This window comes from Taudactylus pleione, unplaced genomic scaffold, assembly GCF_031769625.1.
Source record: "Taudactylus pleione unplaced genomic scaffold, aTauple2 ptg000198l, whole genome shotgun sequence".
NCBI classification, from domain to species: domain Eukaryota; kingdom Metazoa; phylum Chordata; class Amphibia; order Anura; family Myobatrachidae; genus Taudactylus; species Taudactylus pleione.
The window spans coordinates 11054955-11077040 of record NW_028284600.1 but is presented as its reverse complement, the minus strand read 5'-3'; the positions used below and the strand labels follow the sequence as shown (position 1 = coordinate 11077040).

At 40.3% G+C, this 22086-nt stretch overlaps 1 protein-coding gene across 1 annotated transcript in view; it reads right to left on the bottom strand.

Moving 5' to 3' along the window:
- The window catches only part of LOC148518859 (pregnancy zone protein-like), a 178516-nt gene that overhangs the window by 68413 nt on the left and 88017 nt on the right, over positions 1-22086 (bottom strand). Inside the window, exons 16-18 of the mRNA XM_088476942.1 lie at positions 14952-15057; positions 10201-10291; positions 4185-4410 (exon numbers count right to left, since the gene is read on the bottom strand). Coding sequence (XP_088333068.1) covers positions 4185-4410; positions 10201-10291; positions 14952-15057 — 423 coding nt within the window. The remainder of the gene's footprint in view (positions 1-4184; positions 4411-10200; positions 10292-14951; positions 15058-22086) is intronic.

The window sequence follows — 22086 nt, the reverse complement described above, 5'->3', positions numbered from 1 at the left end:
TCTCAGTGGTTCTGAACCAAGGGCCTGATTCAGAGCCGGATGCAATATGCGAACGGTCGTTCTGAAAAGGGGCTGGCTATTTAAATAGAGCGCTCGCTCTTTGCGATCTGTTGACGCCTCTGTGTCTGAACGAGCGAACGGAATATGCGGTCTTTTTTTTTTAAAAACGCCCCTTGGCCGCTCGCATCCTACATCATGTCCGCTATTTATTAGATTAATCGAGTACATCGGAAGGCGTCTGAACTGCTCGCAGTGCTTGTGGTCTGGATTTTCCTACCACAATATTGCGTTGAGTTCAGGCTAAGAAACAACCAAGTGACGTGGTCGATGACGCTGCTGTGTTAATTATGCACACCCTTAAAACGCCCATTTCGACCTTTTGGCACGCCTGCGTTCCGATCTCCACTCCCCGTTTTCAAGCACCTTCCCCAGTTACCACCCACAAACGCCTCATTCTGTCACTCAAATTAGCAGGCATTCGCTATTTTGCGAGCGCTCGGATTCAGACCGCAATGAATGGTTCGCGCATGCGTATTACGAACCGTACGCATGCGCAGTTGGACAAACATCGCTCGGAACGAACGAGCGGCCGCTTACGAGCGGCTCTGAATCAGGCCCCAAGTCCCAATAAATTTCCTTAAAAAAAGATATAACCCAACTTTTGACCTGCTCAGGAGGTAATGAAAAAAAATTGTGTTAAATCCTATGGAGAATTATCTCGTGTTATTTTCACCTGCAATTGAATTAGTCGATAACCGAAAATGAAATCTATTCATGAAAAGTGAAAACTTTTCACACAAAACTGGTTATTGTGCCTAAGTGAATTTTCCATTATGTAAGCAACTTTTGGGATTGGTATAACTTCTGATACCTCATCAAAAACTAATTTTCTAGTTTTGTCTGGAATTTGTTTAACATATTATAATGCAGAGAAAATTTCAGTACTAACTATGAAATGAAAACAAATTAATGAAAAAAACAAGATTCATATGGAATTCAATTGTAACAGCAAGGGAATCCAGTTGAACAATAATATTCGATAAAACAATGGAAGTATAGGGCAATATAAGAAAATGAAAGTAAAAATATAATAAATATTATAATATGTTTATTTTATAATAAATACCTTAAAATGGCAAAAGATTATTAATAAACATATAAAATATTAAGTGAACAAATGATCTCCCATTAGGCTATTGGCATCTGTGATTCTCTTTAAATTACATTATACCTAGGAATACAGAAGTATATAGTGGTTTCCATTAGGACAAATAGAGCATACTGTATATTACCATTAAATAAGATGTCACACATAAATGTAATCTTGCTTCTCCTAGGTACCTTTTTGATGTAATAGCACACATTTCAGGGACAGTAGTCCTCAAGCTAGCTATTGAGCTATTATATTGCTTCATATGATTACCCTTATAAAAACTCTGGAATTTAGTATGCTGTCGTTTTCTGAAATACTGTAGGTAATTTTTTATGTAATATAGAGCAGCTGATGACACTATGTACAGAACTTTTGGGGAGACGTATCAAGCTTTAGAGAGAGACCAGGTTGATTTTGCCTACTAAATAAACGCTACTTTAAAACATTGACCAGTCTCACACGGGACATGTAGTTGGCCACAGCCTACTACACTTACCCTAAGGGCCGGATTCAATTAGCGCAGAAATCAGCCTATTTTTGACAAAAAAAATGGCAGGTGAGAAAAAAACAGGCGAAGTCAGGAAATTGTGTCTGTACCCCATAAACTGGCTGACTTACATCTGAAATATTTTAGAAGTGTATGATTGGCTGTAATAAAAGTATTTTGGAGACTTAAATTGCATCGGTTGGTAGTAATTTGCGTATACGGAAAAATTACAGAAAGCTATTTTTTCCAGGAAATTGCTATTCCAGGTAAATTGGGGGTACTTTAAAATGGGTGCAAGTATATTTTTGTGTTGTAGAAGCACACTTTAAAAAAAAATGGTAAAAAACGCCTGCGTCAACCACGTGCAATGTTTAAAACACTTGTCGCATCCTTACGGCCCCCCGAAAAACCAGACCCAATATGTTATTTTCAACTATTTTCACCAAATTCCGCAACTTATGAAAAAATGTTGGGGTAATTTATCATTAGGGGCTGTGTCCAAAGGGTTCTGAAAGAAATCACCACATTTTTAGCCAAAAATAGGGAGTTTGCATTTTTTTTTCACCTGGTCTGAGATGGTGAAAAGTTTTTTGCCTATTTTCATCTGTTTTTTTGGATTTTGCCGCTAGTTGAATATGGCCCTAAGTGTTAAATGACCTAGTTGTTCACTTGATAGAGAGGGTTGAAGAATTTAGTTACTACTCTCTTTGTGTGCTAATTCTATCATTTTCTGAGAACGAGGGGGCTAATTCAGAGTTGCACACAGAATTGGCCGCAATTGCAACCACACTGAATGTAAGGAACTAAGGGCCTGATTCAGAGGAGCTTGCTGCTGGTGAGCACTCGCTCTGAATCAGGGTGTTTTTCTTTTTTTTTGCCGCGTCCAGGCTACTCGCAAAGCTGTGGGTGACCACCCACAGCTTGTGCGAGCGGCCTGGCGATGGTCACGAATATCACGACCATCGGGCTTGCAACGAGACCCTGTTGTAGGGTCTTGGCTCTCGCAAGCCCGAGTGGACTTCCTGCTCTATTAGAGTGATGTGAGTTGGGCCACCCACAAACGCCAGGCGTTCCCTTGTGCAGCCAACCCCCCTCCCCGCCTACAAAACGGGGCGAGCTGTCAATCAACATCGACAGCCGCCCGTCTTGTAGCGAGACCCGTTGTGATGGAGCTGCCGTCGCAGTATGGGTCTTGCGCATATGCAGTCGGGGACCATCAACCTGCCTGCGAGCGCTGTGCACTCGTGAGCGGGTCTGAATCAGGCCCTAAATGTGGATATTTGCCTAGAAACAGAGTTGCACCAATCTAAGCAACTACCTGTCCATCCACTTGTGGAAGTAGCCATCTTCATTGTTAGCATGCACTTGCAACTGCCAAATACCTGGTGCAAGAGACCCATCTGAGTAAGTTCAACTTTTCATAGCCCGCAATTCTATCTACACACTCCACACCCTCACTAAACTTAGTCTGTTTGCAAATGCCCCATTGCCACTGAGTTATGCACTCTTAGTCATAAGTGGAGACGCAACTGAAATGTGTTCAACTCTGAATCACCCATATTTACTCATAGTATTGCTATATAAATGGAAGCTAGATGCTGATTGGCAGCTATGGGCAACTTCAACTTATCTCTCACCAAGGTTTGATTCATCTCACCCTATCTATTTACAGGGCCATAACTAGGGGTGGCATTGCTTCGGAATGACAGCACCCTGCAGTGTAGAGAGCCACCTAGAGCATCCTTAGGATGCTGCAGGTGCTCAGCTTCCTCCTGGTTTTGGCGGCCCCGCCCATTCATCGTGACATCATTATGTGTCACATGTTTGGTGAGTGGGTCGGCAGAGGCTGGTATATTGCTCTGCTAAAACACTATCTGCTTCATTTGCTTTTGAGAGAAATTGGATCCTACACCTAGGCTATCTGAGTATTATTATATTTACAGTACTCTTTTAATTTGTTAAAATAGATTTAACAAAGTGTAATAGTAGGAAACTTTCCTGGATAAATTCCCATCCTAACATGATTCCTTCAATAGTAATCCATTCTCATTTCGTTGTTGATCAGAAATCCCCAGCAGATCATAATATAGAGAAGTCAAAACAAACTATGCAGAAAAATTTGTCTTTCAGCACAGTTATAAAAGCTTATATTTGTGGTGTTCAGCAAAGAAACAAAGTAGGCCTTAGATACATGGCATTTTATATATGGTGTTCACACTTTTAATTCATTAGGAGGAAGTTACAGTTGGATAAGAAGAAACAATTGAGGAATTTGGCCATTTTGGGTGACACTTATTAATATGTAAACCAGGATGCATTTTGCTTGCTCATAAAATATTCTATTTAAGTTTCAATGTTAAATATAGTTTCTATTTTCTCATTGACACAAAATATAAGCTCTAAGAAGATAATATATTAACTGTATTATATTTACATTGTGGATTTTTGTTACCAGTATTTGCAATATGCATACTGTAAATTGTTCAGTGCTATGGTTGGCACATTTGACAAAACATTTTACTATTATGCTATGACTGTACTTACCAGCATGCACCTCTTGTCATAGCTAAAGACCATGGCTTGTATCGTAAATTTCTCTTCTTGTACCACAGAATAGGGTACTATCAGGTCGATGAAGTATGGTTGGAAGGTGGTGAGCCCCACATCCTTTATCTCACCAAGTCCAGATTTCCCCAGGCAGATGGCATCAGTTACCCACTTAGTGATACTATCAGGGGTAGTCAGGTTCAGTACTGTGTGTCCCTCTGGGCTGTGTAATAAGAATACTGTACTGTAGTTCTGTATTGTACCTTATGTTGTTAAAATTACCAAGCAAAAAATAAGTTGAGCTACAGATGTGTCCTGAATTAATGGCTGCCCATATGCCATATGGAACAAGATGTCCAACATGACTGTAAATTTCCGAGAGGAGTATCGTACACTTTTTTTACTTTCAATTTTGATTTCACATCACCACTCACAGTATACCAGAGATGCTGGTCTGCAACTGAATGAATTAGTTTTACATATGTACAAAGCCGCAGATAAAGAACAACAGAACTCGACGTGAGGAAAAGCAACAGCAGCTCACATTGGAGCCATTTACACAGATTCAGACTCATTCGCACACAGATGTACAAATGTTGCACATCAAATTGATCAGTGTAAGCCACCAATGTAGTTTTGTTGCTCCCAAATGTTTAATTTATATGAATGAGATGCACATTTCGAACAAGAAAGATAATTGGAAAGGCCAAGGTGAAAGGTACCTGACGTCCTTGAGAGGGGCCATTTAATGCAACTGTAGCAACAGCAAGAATGGATACATCTGTATGGCAAATTAAATATAGCAACTGGTCTGCTCTATTGTAATTGATTTACATATATATATATATATATATATATATATATATACACTCCGCCAATGTATGGCACTCCTTTCTGCACAGAACCAAAGCTGCCAGGGTGCTCAGCATCTGTAATCGCACAGTTTCATATCTCCCCAATGGCGGCACTCATCTGGACTAGTAAAGACATTACTCCATATCTGTTGGTTCCAACGTTTCGAATTTTACTCCTTTATCAAGGACCAAATGTATTTGGTCCTTGATAGAGGTGTAAAATCCAAAACGTTGGAACCAACAGATATGTGGTGATGTCTTTACTAGTCCAGATGAGTGCCGCCATTGGGGAGATATATACATATATATATATATATATAAATACATGACAATTCGGCGCCAATTAAAAACCACAACAGAATATATAGGAGATAGGTAAAAAAGGCATTTTTGAATAGAGATTAATCAATAATAGCCTTGATGCACTCCCCTTCTTTCAAAAGGGTGTCAGCTCTATCAGAAAAATGGTGTCAGTTGGATTCTGACACCTAGAAATGTTATAATTTAATGGATTTAATACGGAGCACCTAAAAGTGCTAAGTGCCTTGTGCAAATAAATAATTAATTGAGTAATTGAGGGTATATTTCAGCAACTCTCACAATGCAAGCTCCAGTGTATATGTGCAATAATTAGTGCAAATTTCATAAAAAAAACATATATTAAAAATAAGAATGAGTACTAATAGCAATATAAAGTGTTCTGGTGCATTTAAAGTGCCATTGGTGCATAAGTGCATATATAAAAATCACAATGATGTGCTGATTTTACTAAAAAATGGGTATACAATTTATTTCAAGATTACAACAGTAACTGTGCAATAACGGTTTGCACAGAAAGCATGCACTTGGACAACATCAAGTAAGAAAAATATAAAAAAATGGAAATAAAAAAAAAATCACTTCATATAATTGAGATAAGCTCCATATTTTCTTCTTAGAAAAAAAATGTTTTAAGTGTTTTTTTTGTTTTAATTTTTATTTCCATTTTTTACATATTCTTTTATATTTTTCTTACTTGATGTTGTCCATATACAGTATGCATATATACACAAATACATAGAAATGTATGTTTATATATATATATATATATATATATATACATATACACACACTTACACAAACACATATATATATATATATATATACCAACTCCTATCATAATCCCGACGCTGGAACGCCGAGGACGACATCCCAAACAAAAGTAAGTCTGGGGTGCCCTTAGCATTAGCCGTGCAGGGGGGAGAGTTAGGATTAGGGAGTCTAGCAGGGTTAGAGTTAGGTTTGGGGGAGAGATTAGGGTTAGGTACCCCAGGGGTAGGTTAGGGTTAGGCACTCCCCCGAGAGGGTTAGGTTTATGGAGCGATAAGGGGGGGATAGGGTTAGGCACCCCCAGGGGTAGGTTAGGGTTAGGCGGAGAGGTTAGGGTCAGGCACCACTAAGGAAGGGTTAGATCTTGATCCTGTCGGGTATCTGCTGTCAGGATTTGAACCAACATTTCAATCCCATTCTGTTTGAATTGCTTGACATGCCGATACATGAATACAGGCACTACTTTTAGGCATCCCCTTAGAGGTAAGCAACTCATCATTAAACACAGGTGAACATGCCTTACTAAATTTGTGGTCTACCTCATAACCTGTCCTTGCGGAATGAGTTATGTAGGTAAGACAGAGAGAACCATTAGGGAGAGGATGGCAATACATAGTTCTGCCATTAAGGCAGCATTTGACAGTGACCAGTCTGTAGCCAGGCATTTTTTAAATGGCGGACATGGTCTCTCTTCATTACGATTTATCCTCATTGGTCATATTCCTGAGTCCATCCGTCAGGGTGACTGAGCAGGCAAATTGTTGAGCTGCGAATCTCAATAGATACACAGGTTGGGCACCTTGTCACTCAAAGGTTTAAATGAGAGCATTGGTCTCCATTGTTTTGTTTAAGACGTATTGTTTTGGTTTAGACATACAGGGAAGTTAGAGAGCACTATTGCGTTTTTTACTGTTTGTGACTTTGGTCCTTAACTGTGGTGTGGGACATGTATATGATTACATTTAGCTATGTCACTCAGATTTTGTTAAGTGGGTTGTTATCTTGCTTTTTTTGTATGACCATGGTTCAGCATTTTGCTTAAGTATGGATTTACTAATTAGTAAGTGCTGTTTTTCCACTTTTTTGTATATTTATACATTTGTCTTTTTATTTTCTGGTTTTGTGTATGCATATTTATTGTTTATTATGATGCTTTTTAATGCTCACATTGTGTATTATGCTCTATATTGTTAGTACATGTATACTATTTGGTTGTCAACGGACTCCCATGATAAACATCACAGTTGTGCGACTTCCGGGAGTGCCATGGTCCAGCGATGCACACGGGGATGGTGGAGGTAATATAAGGTCAGTGTTTGTGTATTTGCTTTATCCTGATGACGAGACAATAAAGTCTTGAAACATTGATTCTTCTTAAACCAGCTGTGTGTAGGTATTTTGTATTCAAGAGCCGCCTTCAGTTTAGTGTATATATATATATATATATATATATAAATGTATGTAGCAGCGCCAAATAATAGATACCTAACCCCTAGAAATACATTTTCAAATCACTCAATAAATGAATAAGAAGGCTAAATTTTTCCTATAAATATACACATAAATAAATAAGCCGCACTGCCCCAAAATAAGGGTGTCAGCTCACATCAATAGGAATAAAGTAATGGTGATTTACAAAAATTATATATAGTGAAATTGATAAATAGCGACCAGCATGTTTTAAAATTAATAAATATATGAGCAATCTTTGAAAGTGCAAAATTACGTGCAGAGCATAAATAACAGTAAGATAATATTTGATAAAAATTTACATTTATTATATTTGTGACACACAAGAATAAATAAGTAAAATTAGAAAAAATATATTATTACTTATTAATTTTTAATTATTTCATTTTATGTAATAAATTTGTTCTTGTGTGTCACAATTATAATAAATTAAAATTTTTGTCAACTATTATCTTACTGCTATTTATGCTCTGCACCTCAGTTTGCAATGTCAAAGATTACACATATTTATTAATCTTAAAATACCCTGGTCGCTATATATATATAGCAATAATCCAGCACTCAGTAACTGCAATACAACTTTGTGTGTCCTTGCTACATAATATAATCCTCCAAATGGTGGAGAATGCACGGCACTACTGTTTCAATAATTTTATTTCATACTTAATTAGAATGTCTGTAGTACACAGCAATAACATGCAATGTTTCAGGATCACTCTGGACCCCTTCCTCAGGCTGCTGTGCTATACTAATTAACAATGACCATATAGCAGCACTCTCACCTTATTTGTTCCCTCACCCCTACTGCCTGCACACACCTTTCTTACCTCTTTAATCTTTCATTCTCCACTGGCATCTTCCCCTCATCCCTTAAACATGCTCTTGTCTCACCTAGTTTAAAAAATCCCAATCTTTACCCCTCCTCATTCTTTAACTACTGCACAATTTTTCTTCTCCCAATATCCCCCACAATACTTGAGCAACTTGACTACAACCATCTCAATGGCTACCACTCCTTGATTCTGGCTTCCACCTCCACCATTCCACTGAAACTGCCTTGACCAAGCAACTATCTTCTCCCAGCAAAATCCAGGAGACACTTTTTCCTGCTTATCCTACTGGACCTCCCTGTGGCCTTTAACCCCATGGATTACCCTCTTCTACTGTACACCCTTCAGACCATTCGCCTTTCTGACACCATCCTTTCATGGATCACCTCCTACCTCACCAACCATTCTTTCTCTGTTTCTACCTCTGGTTCCTCCTCACCATTCATCCTTCCCATAAGAATCCCACAAGTTTCTGTCTTTGGGCCCCCGCTCTCTTCTTTGTACTTCTTCCCCCTGAATGAACTCATCGATTCCTTCAGCCTCCAGTATCACATATATGCCGCTGACACCCTACTCTACCTCACAACTCTTGATCTCTCCCCTTCCCTGCTCTCTCTCAAGTGTCGAGTTGCCTCTATGACATCTCCTCCTGGATGTCCTTACTCTTTCTCAAACTCAACAAAAAGTTGTGATTCCGCACTGGTACTAAAATTACACCCTGATAAATTAAACGTTTGTATAACCAACCATATGCTAAATAGTTTCTTCAATAGAGGTAATAAATGGGATTGGTGGTGCTCCCCAGAGTCAGTAGGATCTAAGTGTACAGCGTACAATGAAAAGAAAGATGACTCCTTTTTGGGGCACTCATGATTTGTAAGGAAGTGTCATTAAAATATAACTTTAAATGGTATCTTTTTAAAAAAACAGCAATTTTTATAAACACAAAAATATATTACATTTGTGTCCTAAATTTAATATATCATGTGTATTTTTGTATACTAATAATATCTTCTTTAATACCGTATGTCTGCTATATTCACCATGTCTACTTGTTGATGCTGCAGAACTTCCCCACATTTCTGTAGTAACATTTAGTACTTTGCAAGCTGTATTTCCATTCATCTCATGTTGTCTCTTGTGTAACTGCTTCTTTCCAGAATATAGCAGCTCAACATTCCTGCTTATCACACTACAGACTTCACTCTTCTCAAGATGGCTGAGAACCTCTCCCCTCTCAGAAAAAGAGTACAACACTATCAGTAACACCAAGCAGGTATTCTGCAGTCTCTCGGTGCTGTGACCCTGCCCAGGCAGAGGCTGGCTGCTGTGTGGTCTGCAGAATACAGGAGCCTGGGGGTGGGTAAGACCCTGTTTGTTGGGTATCGCACATACTAGTAGATTACATTGCCGCTACAGAACCAAGATACGTAAAAAAGAGAAAGAACCTGCAGCCGGCAGGAACTTCAGTGTTCTTGGAGAAGTTTGAAACAAGCATCTCATTTTTTCATGCACAAAAGAACAAATGGAAAATCCCTCTTTGTTCTGTGAGCCCAGTGTACATTCTCAATACATCACGTACAATTATGGATAATACCATTGTGGGATCTCTTAATAACAGAAAACAGATACAGAGCAACCATGATGCAACGTGTGACCATATTAGAAAAGTACAAAATGATTTCCTTCTTATATTAGCCTAAATAATATGTACAGCAACCTGCAAAAATGACAGACAGTGTACTGTACTTCGAGCAGAGAAACACTTACCCCACAGTAACTAAGTCAAACAACCAGGTGTCTGGGAAGTATGCTCTTGTGTAAGGCCTCTTCAGCTCTTGATCAATTGTAATGAATGTAATAGGCAGAATGTGAATAGGACAGGTAATGAAAGAAGCAAATAAACAAATAAAGTTAACAGTAATATCTGATTGCATTATTTGACCAGAAATAACATGTAGCATTTTGAATATTGGATCAGATTTTAATTGTAAGTTTACTTCACATTTTCTCCAATCAATAATTATAAGACTGTCAGGAAACAATGGACCAATAAGAGAGTAGCACTTAAAGGGCCTGATTCTGAGTAAGATGGAATTTGGCAGGTTCTGTCTTTCCATGATATAGAGCGTTCCAGGGTGTGAACTGAGTGGTCATTATTTGATTGCACATAAGAGCCCTGAATTGAACTGGGTGGTGACAATGCAACTGCACATAGCAGCCCTGACTTGTGGGAGTGCCAGGGGAGTGTCGTGGGCTTGTATCAAAATCTCTGAGGCACATGTACAGGAAATGAAAGTCTTTTTCTGACACCTAGCATGAGACTGGCATGTCACACGTCGGGGTCTTAGCCCCAATTACCAGGTCTGGTGGTGTCACCTCACTGCTTTCCATGCCCTCCCTGGTCACTTCTGGCATCCCTGAGAATTCTGTTGGCACTGCTGCATGTGCGCCCTTCTTTCAGTTCCCAATGAGATTCCAGCAGCCCCGCTACCTGCTCAGACAAAGGTGCTAGGAGCGTCTTATTTAAACAATCTCCTGTGTCCAGCTCATTGCTAGAACAACACTCTTCTCACAGCTGCCAGCTCTGTTCCAGTTTCTGCATCTGACTCTTCAGTGTTCAGCACTTACAAAGTGCATCTGCATCTGACTCAGCTTCCAGTGTTCAGCACTTACAAAGTACATCTGCCTCTGACTCAGCTTCCAGTGTTCAGCACTTACAAAGTACATCTGCCTCTGACTCAGCTTCCAGTGTTCAGCACTTACAAATTACATCTGCCTCTGACTCAGCTTCCAGTGTTCAGCACTTACAAAATACATCTGCCTCTGACTCAGCTTCCAGTGTTCTGCACTTACAAAGTACATCTGCATCTGACTCAGTTTCCAGTGTTCTGCACTTACAAAGTACATCTGCCTCTGACTCAGCTTCCAGTGTTCTGCACTTACAAAGTACATCTGCCCCTGACTCAGCTTCCAGTGTTCAGCACTTACAAAGTACATCTGCCTCTGACTCAGCTTCCAGTGTTCAGCACTTACAAACTACATATGCATCTGACTCAGCTTCCAGTGTTCTGCACTTATAAAGTGCATCTGCCTCTGACTCAGCTTCCAGTGTTCAGTATTTACAAAGTACATCTGCATCTGACTCAGCTTCCAGTGTTCTGCACTTACAAAGTACATCTGTATCTGACTCAGCTTCCAGTGTTCAGCACTTACAAAGTACATCTGCCTCTGACTCAGCTTCCAGTGTTCTGCACTTACAATGTACATCTGCCTCTGACGCAGCTTCCAGTGTTCAGCACTTACAAAATACATCTGCCTCTGACTCAGCTTCCAGTGTTCTGCACTTACAAAGTACATCTGCCTCTGACTCAACTTCCAGTGTTCTGCACTTACAAAGTACATCTGCCTCTGACTCAGCTTCCAGTGTTCTGCACTTACAAAGTACATCTGCCTCTGACTCAGCTTCCAGTGTTCAGCACTTACAACGTACATCTACCTCTGACTCAGCTTCCAGTGTTCTGCACTTACAAAGTACATCTGCATCTGACTCAGCTTCCAGTGTTCTGCACTTACAAAGTACATCTGCCTCTGACTCAGCTTCCAGTGTTCAGCACTTACAAAGTGCATCTGCCTCTGACTCAGCTTCCAGTGTTCAAAACTTACAAAGTGCATCTGCCTCTGACTCAGCTTCCAGTGTTCAGCACTTACAAAGTGCATCTGCCTCTGACTCAGCTTCCAGTGTTCAGCACTTACAAAGTGCATCTGCCTCTGACTCAGCTTCCAGTGTTCAGCACTTACAAAGTACATCTGCATCTGACTCAGCTTCCAGTGTTCTGCACTTACAAAGTGCATCTGCATCTGACTCAGCTTCCACTGTTCTGCACTTACAAAGTACATCTACCTCTAACTCAGCTTCCAGTATTCAGCACTTACAAAGTACATCTGCCTCTGACTCAGCTTCCAGTGTTCTGCACTTTCAAAGTGCATCTGCATCTAACTCAGCTTCCAGTGTTCAGTACTTACAAAGTACATCTGCATCTGACTCAGCATCCAGTGTTCAGCACTTACAAAGTACATCTGCCTCTGACTCAGCTTCCAGTGTTCTGCACTTACAAAGTACATCTGCCTCTGACTCAGCTTCCAGTGTTCTGCACTTACAAAGTACATCTGCTTCTGACTCAGCTTCCAGTGTTCTGCACTTACAAAGTACATCTGCCTCTGACTCAGCTTCCAGTGTTCAGCACTTACAAAGTACATCTGCCTCTGACTCAGCTTCCAGTGTTCAGCACTTACAAAGTACATCTGCATCTGACTCAGCTTCCAGTGTTCAGCACTTACAACGTACATCTGCATCTGACTCAGCTTCCAGTGTTCAGCACTTACAAAGTACATCTGCATCTGACTCAGCTTCCAGTGTTCTGCACTTACAAAGTGCATCTGCCTCTGACTCAGCTTCCAATGTTCAGCACTTACAAAGTACATCTGCATCTGACTCAGCTTCCAGTGTTCTGCACTTACAAAGTGCATCTGCATCTGACTCAGCTTCCACTGTTCTGCACTTACAAAGTACATCTGCCTCTGACTCAGCTTCCAGTGTTCTGCACTTTCAAAGTGCATCTGCATCTAACTCAGCTTCCAGTGTTCAGTACTTACAAAGTACATCTGCATCTGACTCAGCATCCAGTGTTCTGCACTTACAAAGTACATCTGCCTCTGACTCAGCTTCCAGTGTTCTGCACTTACAAAGTACATCTGCCTCTGACTCTGCTTCCAGTGTTCTGCACTTACAAAGTACATCTGCCTCTGACTCAATCTCCAGCTACCTGTATATAAGTGTGTCCTGCATCCATTTAATCTGCATTCATCTCAAGCATCAACTATTTGGACTGTTTTTCACTTTGTACACATTCCAGCAGGTATCCCACTAAATACACTGGTGCATCCATCTACATCCTACTCTCAGTACTGAGCAGCACTTCAGACTTATCTCCTGCAGGCTGACACCAGTACTACAGGTACTTCACTGTGGTCACATCTACTGCCTGTCTCTGCTTGCTACAGTTCTTAGTATGTACCATCAAAAGAGAATTCCTGTCATGTTTCTGGCACTCTCTTCAGCATTCTCTTAAAGAAGCCTGGATTGTATCTGTTCATTCATAATCACTCATACATATATTTCGTAGTGTAGATAGCCGGAGCTTAAACAAGGCACCAAGCTTCAGCTACTCTCTCATATACAAAGCTAAGTCCATGGGTTCCAAACTGAATCTACAAAACACCAGTGACGTGACATGGTGCTAGTGCCGATACTAATAATGATGGTTGCAGTGTCTAGAGTAAAATAATTTGGCGGCATGAGTTTCCACCTGCAGACACCATAAACCTTACATTAGCCCTATGGACTCTTACATTACCATAAAGTAGTAAATCAGGCTGCCACAGTGGTGTAAGTTCATCCCAGATGCCCGGAGGCAAGTTATAATTTGGTGCCCCCCCGTCACAGTCGCTGACACTGTAATATAGCAATTCACATGCAGACAGACTATATAGATAGATGAAGGGAGCATCTGATAGTCCGACATGGAGCTCTCCACTAGTGTATGGTGGCTTCTCAGGTGCCGGTAAGGGTGCCAGGAAGGGGTGCCAGGTATTGGCCGGCCGTGACGGTACACTCCGGGTACATAGTTACAGCCCTAAGTGGGGTGAATATGTTGTGGACATTGGAGGAGGTGCCCCTTCAGAGCTGGAGCCTGGCGGCAGGCGCCTCCATTGTCTCCCATAGTTCTGCCCCTGGGCTACCATGGTGGCCGACAACTACAGCCAAGTGGCATCCAACTCAGAATCTGCTCCAGAGACTACGAAGAACATGTACAGAGGGAGAAGAGATTGACTTATAAAAAATGTGCCTAATAAACACAGTAGGAGAGTAAATATTATTTGTAATGTGCTCATGTTTTAAGGAAAAAGCTTTCTAAATGATCTAATGATAATGATGACTGTTTTTATAGAATGCTCTACAAAAGAAGTGTCGCAGAGTTGTCTTCTAACAAATAAGTATATTAAATAAAGACAGTGTATTAATATATAAAATTATATTGTAATATAGGAATACTGTAAATCTTAATAAGCAACTGAAACTAAACTATGAGAATAAATGATAATATGCCTAAAGTTGAAAAACATAGCAAGCATACCAGTACATAAAAGTCCAGAATCAATAAGTAAACTACAAATAAATGTAAAAAGTTTTAAAAATATGCTTAGCCTAGATGGATATAAACGTTAAATTACATTAATTCATGAGTTTGCTATATATCTTAATTAACTTTTGCTCTACTGACTTATATATTTACAGGTGTTTTAAATTGACCTCTTTCTGTATACATTATATACGGCTTTTTGTGTTATTGAAAAAAGTATGTAAGTCAGCAAACTGTTAGCTATACAAATAAAAATGATTGTAGAATATTCTAACGTTTTCCTTTCACCTGGACCAATCTCATTTTCTCAGGTCGTACCTTTATTATCTTTAATTTTCTTTGAAGAGCGGGCACTGACATCAGGTGAGGCACATTTCACTGGTTTCTTTATCTGAGTGTTGGTAAAAATTTTCAGATTGCTTGACTACATAGAAAAGAAATATATTATTAAACTAAATCTAGTAAATAACAATCAAGACCCACATAAACTAAATTTTACAAAAAAAATTAAAGTACTGAATATAGCTTGTCTTTGTCTTGCAGCTTGCTGTTCAGTAATAATACAGTGGGTTTCTTCATGGATAAAAATGGAGTGGACAGACTGGCCATTGATCTTACCAAGATATTTCCCGGTAGGCCGGTAAAGACATGGGTGGCCACCCGATTCTTTTTCTGCCTAGACAGCCTGTTACTCTTTGAGGAGACTCTGGGCCACTGAGCTAATTCACTGCTGAGAATGTCACACAGCATTGATCCTATGCGGGTTGGGTTTGGGATCCCAGCGGTCGGGATGCCGCTGGTCAGAATACTGGCAGCGGCATCCCAACAGTCAGATTCCCAACACCCATACGTAAGTATAGTAGCACTAACCCTAACCCCTACCCTAACCCGAACCCTCCCTCCCTGGTGCCTAAACCTTACCTCCCCCTTAGCGCCTAAACCTAACTTCCCCCTTCCAGCACCCGAAACCTAACACTCTCTCCCAGGTGCTTAAACCTAACCTCCCCCTAGTGCCAAAACCTAACCTCCCCACACCCTAAACCTAACCCTCACCCCTTAGTGCCTAACCCTCCCCATAGTGCCTAACAGTAAACCTAACCTTCCCCTAACTCCCAATACTTACCTTTGAGATGCCGGTGGTCGGGATCTCGGCACCGGTGTATTGACCGTCGCCATCCCGTACGCAGGAATGCTGACTACATCCCTTCTTATGCAGCTTCTGTACCCAATGGGAGCCTAGTAGGACCAAATTTAAGAATACAACTATAAGGAAGCTGGATGAGCACCTTTTCACTCATATGAAGGAAGCCAATGACAGAGCGAACTTTCAGAGTATTGTGGGTAATAACAAGGTGATTTCTGGGCAGTGGCAAAGCGATTGCATGGAACCACCCTGACTTATGTGGGAGTTTTTAATCCATCTCTTGCAGCTACCATGGGGCTGGTACAAGTGGAGATGACGGTTACGGCTGTCTGCGTGAAATCAATTGGCGGTATTGGTTTCTGTTTGTATGTGCATGATCCCTCACATTAGTTGAGTGAATATGCTCTCGGGCAGAAAGTACTTTAGTACAGCAGGCTTACTGTACGTTGCTGCCGGCAACGGCAGCCAGTTTGCGTATGACTCAGAATCCACCCCTTTATGGGGGCAACCTCAAACTCAAAAACTAGTCAATTTACAGTACTCTAATAAGAAAGAAAAGTTTGTTAATTGGTGCATTGAGAAACCTAGAAGGGTGGTGGTTACTCCCAGCATTGTGGTTTAGCACTCCAAGCCCCTGTAAACAGATTGGTAATCCCCTCTTTTTTTGTAATCTTAAAATAGTGTAAATAGACAATTTGCAGCCATAAATACATAGGGGAATATCAAAGTATTACATTTAAACAGATATAACAATTTTGCAAGCTTCTTTTAGGTAAACTGACAAAATGAAGAGACAGCTGTACAATTTTACGTAGTTTAAAATGAAGTTTCTACTGGGACTTCTCAATTTTGTTTGCAGATTAATACCAATAGTATAATACAGGAAGGTACATTGTGGGAATTAAGAAGCAACATCACTTTATACTGGGTTATTAAAAGAAAGGAAGGAGATAATAAGGGTACAGGTTAAATTTCTAAAGCATTTTAATGGTATTTTTATTTGGCCAGCAACAGCAATTACTGGGCCTGATTCAGCAGAGGGGAAGCAGTCAGAAAGCCGCCGCTTGAAATGCCGACCGCCGGCTCCCTGACTGTCAAATCCAGCAGGGTACTAATGACAGGTGTCGAAATCCCGACGCCTGTCATTATACCTACGCCGGGAGCCCAACACCCGGCATACCAAACGAAGGTAAGCCAAGCGGCGGGCACGGACAGCCGCGGGGGGTGGGAGGGTTAGGTTAGGGGCTCCCTGGTGGGACTTAGGGTTAGGCACCCCCCCGGGAGGGTTAGGGTTATGCTAGGGCAACGGGGGATTAGGGTTAGGCACCCCTGGGGGGAGGTTAGGTTTAGGCACCCCCCGGGAGACTTAGGTTTAGGCTGCGGGGACGGGGGGGTTAGATTTAGGCACTTACGGGGGGTTAGGGTTAGGCACTAGGGGGGGAGGTTAGTGTTAGGCAACCCTAAGGGAGAGTTAGGGGGGAGTAGGGTTAGTTATACTTACCTAAATCCCCTGTCGGGATTTTCACTGCTGTCGGTCTGCTGGCGTCGGGATTTGAACAATCAGCCGTATGGCTGGCGGTTCATATCCCGACACCGGCAGACCGACAGCAGTGAAAATCCCAACAGGGGATTTAGGTAAGCACAACCAGCATAAAGCACAGCCAGCATAAAGGACAGCCAGCATAAAGCACAGCCAGCATAAAACACAGCCAGCATAAAACACAGCCAGCATAAAGCCAGACAGCATAAAGTCCAGCCATCTTAAAGACATCCACTGCTGCACATCGGGCAGTCACGCAGCATTTACACCAGGTCTGACCAGCCGCAGACACTGTCTCCTCACATGCAGAGAGCTCTCATGTTGTCTATGCAATCGCAGTGGCTAATATATGTACGCCCATGAAACTCATGTGACTCATGCTGACCACCAAAATGATCCCTAAGGACTTATTTGGAGGTGGATCACTTGCAGGTGCTCGACCACTAATGAAAGTTATGAACTGATAATGATGATGAACAGCTGGCACATTTGATTGGCTGAATGTTCCTAAGTGCCATCCATTTCTGGTAATATTTTAATAATGTTACCGGGTAATGAGCATTTGGTCTGCAATATTATTATATGTATGTTTCCTAGTCAGATTTTAAAGGGGACAGTTGCTTCCATTTCTATTAATGTGTACAAAAAAGTATGCATTATTGTCTTGATTGTTTTACATACTCCCTGTGTCTTTATTAAACAGCAATTACTATTGGAGAGAAGAGCTTTGCACTCTCTCTCTCTTACCGGTTGCAGGGCACTAGGACCCGGAGTTGGAGACCTGTGGTACTTGGCATGCTCGACTTCCCACCTCGTCTTTCTCCAGCTCCATCCTCTATAAAGGGCAGGTCCATGAATGTCTCTGCACCATGGAAACTGTATATACTGTAGCTCCAATATACACTGTGCCACCACTGTGCCATCAGCGCTGTGTATAACATACTGTATATATTCCGCTAACCCTGCGTTATCTTGCTACCTGCTTCTACCAGTTAAGAAATCATTCCTTGGATAACTTTATCTGCCATGTGGACTGACCTTCAATGCACATCACTGCCATCTTCTATTATCGTAGGATCTACCAATAATTACAATGTCTGTCTTGTAATGTGTTTGCATTGTAAGCATTTGTACTACCAATGTAAATCCATACCCCTATAATAACCCTGGAGTATCTGGGCCTGTTGCATGCAGGAGAACAGAGGGCGCATACGATAGGATTTAAAGTGCTTATGCAACAGTATATTGTTCAAAGATAATCATACAGTATGCTGGACTGGATACTAAATAATAGTAGCATTTTTGTATTTCAGTTTGTAAGCATTTAGATTGGTGACACCTGATGTGCATCCTACAGGTTTTATATGCCCATTGAATAAATTATTACCAGGATGGAATAACATGCATTCGCGAAAACATGGTAAATTTAAATGGCAGAAAGAATTAGAAGCCCATAAAAAAGCAGGAGAGACAATATTCAAGAGTCTAATGCACAGGTTCTCAAACTCGGTCCTCAGGACCCCAAACAGTGCATGTTTTATAGGTCTCCTCACAGAATCACAAGTGAAATAATTAGCTCCGCCTGTGGATCTTTAAAATGTGTCAGTGAGTAATGAACACACCTGTGCACCTGCTGGGTGACCTGGAAAACGTGAACTGTGTGGGGTCCTGAGGACCGAGTTTGAGAACCTCTGGTCTAATATAATTTATTTCTGACAGAATGTGTATAACAGCAAGACAACTAAAAATGGTTGAGAAGGCAATAGAACACTTAGGAGTAATGAAGGAATGGTGAAGAGCAGAAACATCTACTGTAGGCCAGACAGGAGGTGTCCTATCATGAAAAGAATGATGGGGTAGCTGATGGAAGCAATGGTGGTGATACAACAAGGGGTATTTGAGGTTCCTCAGCCTTAGCCTAAAGACAGGAGCATTTACCATGTCTAAAGTAACTGGTATGATAATGAGGTATGGTAATCGATTATTGAGGTTCTAAGGTCTATAATGAAGCATGATATTGAATGGGTTATGTCAACTGTAAGGAGCAACAAATGGACAAACAAAGAAGAATGTAAACTTGGCCATTCCTACATTTATTGGGCAACTAGAAGTTTAAGTGCAAGACAGCAGTGTGTGCACTCTGAAAAATGAATGATCATTTCCAAGGCCAGAGGAGTATGAGATGGTAAATTCTCAAGCTGCTGAAAGAGGAAGAGAATAAGTTTGTGGGGCAAGATTAAATAATAAGTATGCTATAGCGAGTATTAAATGTCAATTAAAGACATTAAGATAAGATGGTCTAATATGATGCTCTCAACAAACTGGCATGACTGTCTGGTGGCAGCAGTGTTTCTAAGAGGTCATAAGGAAAATTAATGGGGTGTTGTATAATTCATAGGCTTAGAGGAAAATTGTGTTATCAGACATGAGCAAGTTCAACTTCATCAGACATATTTGTTTAGGCTCAAGAAAATAAAAAATGATCCAAAAAGTGCGCAATACAAATCACAAGCTGCCCGTGTGGCACAGAATAAGCCTTCACCAAGCTTAATAATAGTCCTTAAACACGCAGATTGTGTCACACAGTGGCGCTAAAGATTAAAAGTACTTTCCAAGTTCTTTAACACAATGATGTCCTGTAGCCAATTCCCAGAAGAATTCTGTTTCTCAGATGGGAAATATTGCTGAGATTTCTTCCATATATTAGATATCTCAAAAAGAGGAAGATAAAAAGACTAATAGTGCAATATTGTCATAAAAATTTATCACACATTTATTTATACATAACAAACTCACATTTAAATATAAAAAAACAGCATATATCACCAACTGGTGAATTCTTTAGTGGTCCACAGGATAAAGGTGTTGCCAGGATCCCCCTTAGGTATCACTCGTTTTGGGTCTTCCACAACATGTCCCGGAAACCTGCAGCAGAGTTCCAAAAACCGGGGGTTGCCAGCTTTTCACCACCACCTGCGGAGTCCTTGTATCCTTAAATAGCTTAACGCATTTCAAACCGTTAGGTTCTTCCTCAGAAGTTGTGTGGATACTGTCACAAACAGACCCCCCTATATACCCCTTCTAATCACCTTAATTAGCAGTTAGAACGAATCTTCCGGCCATCGCCCGACCGGAAGTTTGTTACAGCGGAAGTCCGTCACCGGAAGTTGCGTTATGCGTTCCACAGACATCGAGGTGGAACGCAAACCAGAAATCCATTACTGAATATGCAGTTAATCATTTGAGGAGCCGGATGTTCATATATTTCATTCCTACACGGCGCATCCTTCCAAAAAGCATCCATTAGTTATCCGCAAACACAAATCCGTAACCAATAGCTGTATCATGTGTTCCATATAATGAAACGCAAAACGGAAGTCCAAATTCACAATAAATACTGATGGCTTTAAAAATCTAACAAAACAGAGATAGGTATCAGGTTAATGAAATGTTCCTATTCATAAAGGCTCATTTTAGTAATTCATGAATCACAGATAATAAAAGCAAATAAAATATAAAAAAGATATATTAAAAGAACATTCAAATATAATAAGAGAGAAATCCATAAATAGAGGTAATGAATAAATAACATGAGGAAATATTGCATAAAATACATATTAAATAATAAGAACCATTTAATCTCAAAATCACTATTTAACCCTTGGGGGACTAGGGTTTTTAACTTGTAAATCCAACGCATCTCTGATTTAGCAAGTTTAATTTCAGTATTTTTTTCTTTCCATGTTGGATTAGTTTGTTCTATCCCCCAAAAGGCTTTAATATTACAAGGGTTGGAATTATGTAATTGCTTAAAGTGTGCGGAAACTGTATGCGTTTCAAGGCCTTTTTTAATATTATAAAGGTGTTCGGCTAATCTTATCTTAAGGGACCTACTCGTTTTCCCTATATATAAAAGTCCACAATTGCATTCCAGTGCATACACAATATTTTTAGAATTGCATGTTATGAAGTCTCTTATCTTGTAAGTTTGACCTCTAACCTTAAATTCCTTTAATTTACTCTGGCCTTTAACAGTCTGACAAATTTTACACAGACCACATCGGTGGAAACCCTGACTCCTTATACTACTTCTTTTCTGATCATCCAGGGCACTTCTCACAATTTTGTCTTTAATTGATGGAGCACGTCTATAAGTAAAAGATGGTTTCGATATAATTTTATCCCCAATCACTGGGTCCTTTTGTAAAATCTTCCAGTGTTTACGGAAAACACTTTCTATTTCTTTGTAGTGATAATTAAAACCACTAATAAAAGACCATTGCAATTTATCTCTCTGGTTCTCATTTTATAATGTATCCTTCTCTTTCCTTTGTAGCAAGTCAGAATGGTCTATCATATCAACCTTACATTTTGCATTTTGAATGCAATCATTATTATAGCCTTTGTTAAGAAATCGTTTACTCATTAGTGCCACTTGTTCATTATAAACCTCTGGCTCACTACAATTGCGCTTTACCCTTAAGAATTGACCATAGGGAATTCCATCAAGCGAGTTATGGTGATGCTGGCTTGATTTATCTATATATGCATTTGAGTCAGTAGCCTTCCTAAACACTCTCGTGCATATGCTGTAATTTTTATATAGATCCATAGGTCTAAAAAGGATACTTCTATTTGACTTATATTAAAAGACAATTTAATATTAAAATTATTATTACCCAAGGATTCACAGAATCTATTTAACTCATCTTCAGTGCCTGACCAAATAAATAACACGTCATCTATAAAACGTTGCCACGACACCAGGT